Source organism: Oncorhynchus keta, chromosome 19, assembly GCF_023373465.1.
Source record: "Oncorhynchus keta strain PuntledgeMale-10-30-2019 chromosome 19, Oket_V2, whole genome shotgun sequence".
Lineage (NCBI taxonomy): Eukaryota > Metazoa > Chordata > Actinopteri > Salmoniformes > Salmonidae > Oncorhynchus > Oncorhynchus keta.
The window spans coordinates 16,768,848-16,777,645 of NC_068439.1; the positions used below are offsets into that span (position 1 = coordinate 16,768,848).

At 42.9% G+C, this 8,798-nt stretch overlaps 1 protein-coding gene across 1 annotated transcript; it reads left to right on the forward strand.

Annotated features, from left to right (window-relative positions):
• Positions 1 to 1,177: 1,177 nt before the first annotated feature.
• On the forward strand, positions 1,178 to 6,070 carry LOC118375511 (homeobox protein XHOX-3-like). The gene is made up of 3 exons (XM_035762094.2): positions 1,178 to 1,771; positions 3,424 to 3,659; positions 4,147 to 6,070. The coding sequence occupies exons 1-3, from the start codon at positions 1,399 to 1,401 to the stop codon at positions 4,672 to 4,674; spliced, it is 1,137 nt and encodes a 378-aa protein (XP_035617987.1). The 5' UTR covers positions 1,178 to 1,398; the 3' UTR covers positions 4,675 to 6,070.
• Positions 6,071 to 8,798: the final 2,728 nt, after the last annotated feature.

Genomic DNA, 8,798 nt, shown 5'->3' on the forward strand with positions numbered 1-8,798 from the left:
CAGTAATCGTAACTCTCTCTGGCCACCAGGACTTGACCTCTAAGCACTTTACTTGACACCACTTTAGGGGGGGGGGGGATTGGGAAGGGGGGAGGGGGGGGGAGAGGGATAGGGGCATTGAAATGTGACGAAGATTGAAATGTGACGAAGATTGCGTGTTCTGTTCCAATTACGCAGCGTTCTATTGACACTTGGACAGGGCACTATTGAGCGAACATCTCAATTTAATTTCATTAGGCGCTTCGTGGCGCTCACGAAGCATGTTGTTCCAAATGGAACATGTTTTAAACGGCTCTATTACTCCCCACTGGTAATGGAACCTGCTTTCACTTCCGTTTAGAATTGCGGTCTCAAGGACGTTGTACTATAACAACATTATTATTTTGATGTCAGATATGCACTGGAGGCCATGATGCTTTTGATTGAAACGCTTGCATTGAATAATGTAATATTATCATGCATTCGTCTTCACATTAGACCTTTTTAAATAACTTTGTTTTGTTTTAGACAAAACATACATCATATTTCCTCAAGAATATTGATATTTCCAAATATATATATATCTGTAGGCTATTTGCTGACTACGTCACAACTAACAACACAGATCATTTGTCCCTTGTTAAAAATGGAAATAGTTTGTTTAATAATATGGATTACTACATTACAGATTAGGCTACATAACCTGGTGTCCAAGTTATTAGTCAATTATTGATCTTCATAATTTACATATCAATCTTGTTCATCATCTTAATAATTGTGTACCACCTAAGTGTTACATGTAAAACCTTTCAAATCAATTTTTTGAAAGCATGCATGCAGATTTGTCAGAATGCATCATAATGATTTTGTTTCCTTGTGGAAATTGAGGATTTGAGAACATAGATGTTCAGTGGGCCTGCTATATACTCATGATTCCGGCACAAAATCATTTGCTCGTTAACTCATGCCGTGTGGTGATGTGCTTCTACACTCCGGTTCCAAAGCTGCTCGTCTTCCCTATTAGCCCTCGACCCCACTGTCGTGATTGCTCGTTCCATAGAGAAATCCTATTTCTAATTCCTAATTCTATGGCATGTTCTCTGTTTATCCACATCCAATCGATGCGGGGCGTCATCATGACGACTGCCCTATTAAGAATGACAGCTCGAGAGAAAGCGAGGGCAATGGTGATCCCTCCCAGAGCTCGTGCTGCACTCTGGAGCGCTCGCCTCGCAGGGTCAGAACGTACATCCCTCTCTCTTCTCTTCTCTCATTTCAATCCATTCCTCTTCTCTTTTCTCCACTCTCACGACTGAATCCCTTCGCCACCCGTAGTGTCCCAGCCAGATTGTGCTATTTCCATAGTAGCGATTTGGCGCTGGTTTATTCCACGCGCTTTCGTTTGTTCGTTCGTCGGTAATGGAAAACAGAAAAGAGATGGTGATGCTCCCGGAAGGAGGTCAACTTGGCACGGCAGTTGGCAAGACTGGCTCTAATTTGTCGGAAGCAGTTGGAAGCCCCGCGCGAGAATCACAAGGCAAAACGGTCCACAGGAACTACACCAGCCCCGGTTCTGCGCCCTACTCGCGAGACAGAACGGACGAGGAGGTGAAGAGCGCACGGGGACGCGTGTGCGCCGATATAAGGTCGGTTGGCATGTCCTCTTCAACCGAGAGACATCGATTAGATCACACCAACAAAGAAGCTAGCAGCTCGGACCCAGAGTCTGACTTCTATGAAGAAATTGATGTGAGCTGCACGCCAGAAAGCATGGACTACCCCAACGGGAAAGGTAATGCATGGAACGGCGTGGAACTCTTCTTTTCGTTTTCTTCAACACATTGCATGGATGGGATTTTGGACAACGTAAATGAATGAATGCAATAGATGTCACGCTGTAAACATCGCCAGTAGCCCATTTATGTGCATGCAGCATCCAGACTGAATAAGTACATTATCGGGTAACATATGCAAGAAATGCTATATGATTGTATTATGGAAAGGGAGTGACAACGACTTACGGAACGTAATTGTTATGTTTTTGTAACAACGTTCATTTGGAATGAATGTCACATGAATTAATTTCACTATAGCTGAACTCATGGATTGTTACATCCACACCCATGAGAGATCTCTCTTAGTGTTACACCCCCTTAGCTAGGGTTTTAACCACAGTGTCACTTTTTTAAAACGAGTACACCCGGCGCCAGACAAATTAACCAATTTGCACGAACTAGGCTACTAGTAGAGATTTTAAGTACTAAACAAACCACAAATAAAAATGGTAGACCAAAAAAAAAACGTTTATATGAATTGGTTGGTAGACTGATTGGATTTGTCTGGGGACCAAACCCCTGGAGAACTGACATCAAACTGGTCATGTCTTTATGAAAAATAGGCCCCAAAATAATTGTCTAATGCTTATTAACATATGTATTTTGAGGATGTGTTTTCAAATGAATGGGAAAAAGTAGAGTACATGTTGGACGGATTATTATACGTGTATTGTTATTGATTTAACCTGCATTTAATAGGCCTATGCTATTCTCTTCACATTTAATTAGGCAAGTCAATCATAGGCCTATGCTATTCTCTTCACATTTAATTAGGCAAGTCAATCATAGGCCTATGCTATTCTCTTCACATTTAATTAGGCAAGTCAATCATAGGCCTATGCTATTCTCTTCACATTTAATTAGGCAAGTCAATCATAGGCCTATGCTATTCTCTTCACATTTAATTAGGCAAGTCAATCATAGGCCTATGCTATTCTCTTCACATTTAATTAGGCAAGTCAATCATAGGCCTATGCTATTCTCTTCACATTTAATTAGGCAAGTCAATCATAGGCCTATGCTATTCTCTTCACATTTAATTAGGCAAGTCAATCATAGGCCTATGCTATTCTCTTCACATTTAATTAGGCAAGTCAATCATAGGCCTATGCTATTCTCTTCACATTTAATTAGGCAAGTCAATCATAGGCCTATGCTATTCACTTCACATTTAATTAGGCAAGTCAATCATAGGCCTATGCTATTCTCTTCACATTTAATTAGGCAAGTCAATCATAGGCCTATGCTATTCTCTTCACATTTATTTCATGAAAATATCGTACTGATATCAAGTAAACAATTATCACAATTATGAATTAATATAATTGTCCCTTCTGCAGGTATGATATTCATCGATATGGATGGTTTAGTTTACTGTATATAGGCCTAATTTAGCATCAGATGCATTTTGGCTAGTTATGGTGCTCTGCTTTCGATTTGTCAACCTCAATCAAACGAAAAACATAGGCTGCAGTGTCAATTATACAAAAACAAAACGAACAAAAGAAACCGCTGTACAATTGTAGGATGCTATTGTATAATCAAATGTATCTTTATTTTAGGCTTTTCGATAACAAACAATCAGATTCATGTTTTGAACCCATTCCAGGTCGAAACGGTGATTCCCCCATCCACCCGAGTGATAGCGGTATGGATCCTGGTAAGATGGGTTTGGGCCAGGTTTCGCTGTCCTACGGGGCTGACGCGATGCGACGGTACCGGACAGCCTTTACTCGGGAGCAAATCGGCCGGTTGGAGAAGGAATTCTACCGGGAGAATTACGTGTCCAGGCCGAGGAGATGCGAACTGGCGGCTTCGCTAAATTTACCAGAAACCACTATCAAGGTGAGATTAGGGTCTATAATAACAACAACAATATTACAACAACATAATTCAATTTCTCGACTACATCTAAACCTATATTATTGTCCATAGAACATATGGCCATATAAAGGACATTGTTTTCTTTTTAGATTCGCAATGAAACTATATGTAAGTTCGCTTGAAAACATATCAGACAAATCGAGGCCGAGGCTACTCAGACTTTTATGTGTTCTCAAAACAATGCAGGTAGGTGCAGGCAACATTTACCCAAATTAAACGGTGATTCATTTAGTTAATGATTAAACCGAAAACATTTTAGGGTCGAGCTTAAGTATTGACTCATTAATTGGAATTTGCATATGCCTATTGATCTGGCCACTACCCGCCAACTGTAAGGCCATTTGGAACCCTGCGTAAAGTGCAAAAACAACTGTAAATCCCTTGTCTGTCTCGTCACAGACTGATGTAGGTTAATATTTTACCCCGCCTGTCTGTCTGTATTCCATAGGTGTGGTTCCAGAACCGCCGGATGAAGGACAAGCGGCAGCGTCTGGCCATGACGTGGCCTCACCCCGCCGACCCCGCATTCTACACCTATATGATGAGTCACGCGGCCGCCACCGGGAACCTGGGTTACCCCTTCCCGTCCCACCTACCATTACCGTATTACTCCCACCTTGGGGTCGGAGCCGGCTCGGCCTCCTCCGCCACCCCATTCTCCAACCCCCTCAGGTCCCTTGACAGTTTCCGGATGTTGTCTCACCCCTACCAGAGGCCGGAGCTTCTGTGTTCGTTCAGGCACCCGCACCTGTACCCCAGCCCGGCCCACGGCCTCGGTCCCGGGGGGAGCCCCTGCTCCTGCCTCGCCTGTCACTCCGCTCAATCAAACGGCCTTCAACAGAGGCCTACAGGGTCAGATTTCCCGTGCTCCCCAACGAGCAGGACTGACGCGTTTTTGACGTTTACTCCGTCGGTGCTGAGCAAGTCCTCGCCGGGGACTTTGGACCAGAGAGAGGAGGTGCCATTGAACAGATAAAACGAAGAGAGCACATCCACATGTGTTCATTGGACTGGGTCAAACAAGCGCAGAAGAGGGCCATAATATTTTATCAAACTTAGAGAAAAAAACATGAACATGACCCAAACAGCATGAATACAACGATCACGTGGAGCATACTCCATACAAGCAGCAGCATAAACGACAGATACCGCAGTGCGCGCTGTTACATACACCTGCTACTACAAAAAGGAGAGATGAACGCGCTCAGGCGCAAACAATTTGCCTACCTTGTTTTTAAGCTATATGTTTTCTAGCACCAACGCGACGATCTCACACATCATGACAGTCTATCCACTGAAAAATAATAATTTCAGTTGTAAAACCCCATGCAGACTATGAAACATTATGAGAAAGGACAAAAAAACACATTTGATTTATTGAAGATTAATTTGGTGCGAGGAAAGAGAGAGCCCGGGTGGACTGGGAATTACAGACAACCGTTTATCTCCGTGATGGATGGCGTTAACGATTTATCTTCAGGCCTATCTATAGTCTCTTCAGATTTCCAAATTGACCTGTTTTGTAAATTTCACTAGAATGGTCTATTCCAACTTCCTTTTTAACAAGGGAATGTGTTAACAGACTGCACCGTCTCATTATGGCTCTCTATCTTCCTACCCGAGCCTCCCTTTTTGACGTGTTGGGGCCGAAATGTGCAGATGCTGGTAAAATTAGTAAGCGATGTAGGCCTATACGTACGTGGTGGATGGGTTTTGAGTGTTGAATAAATGATAATACCGGCGCGCGCGGAGGCAGTGGAGGGTTCGTTGCTGCCAAACCGTAACAAGGCGTCAGGGGAACGGATTAGCTCGCGCTGGCTTGGCGGGGACGAGGAGGAGAGGTGACGGGAGTCTGAGAAGAGGACGAGGGAGAAACGTAGAGGAGGGTATAGAAGGGAAGGGAAGAGAGAAGGCATTGGACTCACTCCAGGCAAATTAGGCCGAGTTCGTTTGCTCGAGCCGCTGATCTCACCCATATACCCTCGACTGAACACTTGCCACCTCTCTCCCCCTGCCTCCCCAATTCTTCTGCATCCTACTTCACCACCCTCAGCCAATGTTCATAATACCGAATGCTTGGATTAATGCATTTATAACGACTGATTCTGAAAGATAAGCCTTATATTTATTAGCCTACTCATTCTAAAATATTTTGGGGAAATTGCTATTATTTCTTTATGTCAATTTCTCGCTTTGCACTGTTACTGACATAGTATTTCATCGAAATAACCCTGTCATGTTTTATGGGTAGTGCTGTAAAAAGGCTCAAGAGAGAGAATTCATGTAGGTGCTGAACTCTGGTCATTTTGCTGAATAAATTGTTGGATTGTTCTGGACTTCAAATTTGCAATAAACAGCATTTCAAACAACAACATCTATCGAATGTTTTATTTTATGATTCATTATAGGCCTACTATTTTGAATCAAAGGAAGACCTGCATGTAGAATCCTACTCTAAATCAAATAAATATTCTCCCAAAAGGTTATTCCTATTCTATTGATATGGAACGAATTCATAGCTCATTGTAAGGCCTAAAGTACTATAACTAACTGAAGTGGCCGGTGTCAAAACAGAGATGCTGGGCCTCGTCTTGTGATGTGCGCGCGAGATTGTGTGGCAGCTAAGTGGTCCCCGGGCTCCGTTAACGCCCGTCATATTTTCTCCACTGGTTAATAGACAACAGCAGAATTAGTTGTCTCGAAAAGATATTGGAATGCAAAAGATCGATGATCTAACCGGCCCCACCAATCAGCCCGAGCTTAATTTGCGGCATTTGACTTGTAAATTGAGGCGCTCAATGTAAGCGAGAGCTTCTTTGATATAATGGGACACATTTGGAAAAGACTAGTACCACGAGCTCAAATAGGGTTCTAATATGCGTTTACATCGTCGAAAGGGTAGATTAGAAGTATTTCAGCAAATTAAAATTGAAAATGTGACATTTAAGTGGAAGGTGGATAAAGCATTCCGATAGATTATGACGTGTAAAACGCAGTAACAATACATTTTCCCTATAACTATGCAATGAGGCTAAAATAAGACTAATTAAGTCATGATCGTTCTCCAATTAACTCATTTCCAATCGTTATCTAACGAATAAACCAGACAAGATTACACTACGGTTGGTTTTACTTAGCCTACCATTTTAGGAAGAAATAGTCTATGGCCTTATTATAGAGATACAGTTTAGGTCATTTAGCAGATGTTCTTATCCAGAACAATTAGGATTAAGCGCCTTGCTCAAGGGCACATTGACAGATGTTCTACCTAGTCTGCATGGGGATTCGAACCAGCGACATTTCGGTTACTGGCAAACCGCGCTTAGCAGCTCGGGTACCTGCGGCCAAACTCTTCCTTTACCTTTCCAATAACCACACTCTTCTAAAATATATTAGCACATATCTATATTTGTATCTGTAGGCTAATTATTCGTTAGATTCTCCCATTCAGCGGTCATATCCGTGTGTCACGAGGTAAAAGGTTCGTCCTAATCAGACGGCGCCCGCGAGCCCCCTCCCCCCTGATATACCCTCCACCCCACGCGCGAAGGTGTGATTGATCGCCTTATTAAGTGGAGTTCTTGTAAGTGTGACCGAGCTGATTAAAATGCATATGTTTGGAATAATACACCGTTTAAACAGCCCGGGTCGGGCGAAACCACAAGGCAGATTTATGTAAGCTATCACGCCATATTTTAGCCTGATATGGAGGTTGCAGGACGGAAAGGAAAATAGTTTTGGTTTGCATAATAAAATAATAATGTAAAATAAAATGTAAACGAAATACATATTCAAATGCATCGGCCATTTCAAAATGGTGTCCCATTGGACAGTGACAGTGTGAGTTATGGGCAGCAGCCAGGATCTTATTTTGGTTATCCCATACAGTAGCAGCCACCCCCACCATATGATCATATTTTCAAACGCCCGTCACATTGCCGGAAAGACACATAAAAGTGATACAAATTACCACATTTAACCAACAACTCATATGGATCCCCAGCTCTCCCTCACTACAGTTGAATACGCAATGGACTAATCCACCATCAACACGCAATTTAATCGCTGGAAGACAGTATAGACTACGACCGAACGGCTGCTATATTGCGGACATAACAGCAATTACATCGGTCTTATAAGATGTTATTAGTGAGAATTGGCTCCGGGCTCGTCGGATCCCTGACTAGCACAAAGCTTCTTGATAGGGGAGGTGCGGAGCAGCTGTCCACTGGAGAGAGAAAAAAACAGTCATTCTATCGGAGGCTGCTGCGGCTGCTGTTTAAATTGTATTACATTCTAATTTACAGGCCCTTGTCATAGCGCGCGGGGCTGGCTAGGGGAGGCGTGGATGGACCAATCACTGAGTAATGATGATGAATGGGGAATTAAACTCCATACAAGCAAGACAATTTAAGCCTTCATCTGTTTAAATAGGCTTCCAATATCATTTGGAAACGGAGGTCACGTTAAATCAATCGGGCGATGTGTGAAAGTCGTTTTCGGTGGCGTCTTTATCAACATTATTTACGGTGCACGGGAGAGGGCTTTTATACCGGGCCTACGGGAGAGGGAGAAGGGCCCGGCTGCTCAGAGCTGGTGACATGAGGGAGTGGGGGTGCCTCTTCAATTGTCACCGGTTATTTTATTCAGGTTGATCTAAACAGGTTGTAGCCTAGCTATATCGTTTGTTGATGTGAGACTGGCACATAACGATTTCCCTCACATAATAGAGCTATATGGATATTAAGCTAGAGTTTAACGGACCAATATTTTATTTATGCATGTTTACACCATATGTGTATGCACAATGTAGCCCCAGAGACACGCCATTGGATGATTGAGTAATTCGCTGACTTAATGGTTCCTTTACTCACTCAAACTGTTCTTCACAAGCACTTCAGGGATGCACCACCAATTTGGCATGACAAGGTCGGTACCTAGGCCTACGCCAGCTAACAACAAACGTTCCCACATCTGTAGATAATGTTCCCTTAAGATTCTCATTAGGTCATTAATTAACATTTTCATAGAAATGTTCCCGTGATGTGAAATGAATGTTTCCAAGAGATCCTTCCCTTAATGTCAAATAAAACTTACCCA

Bases quoted from the DNA above. Each gene is read 5' to 3' on its own strand.
- LOC118375511 (XM_035762094.2), top strand. From the start codon at position 1,399: ATGGAAAACAGAAAAGAGATGGTGATGCTCCCGGAAGGAGGTCAACTT. The intron at 1,772-3,423 runs GTAATGCATGGA...AACCCATTCCAG, and splicing joins GGACTACCCCAACGGGAAAG to GTCGAAACGGTGATTCCCCC. The intron at 3,660-4,146 runs GTGAGATTAGGG...TGTATTCCATAG, and splicing joins TACCAGAAACCACTATCAAG to GTGTGGTTCCAGAACCGCCG.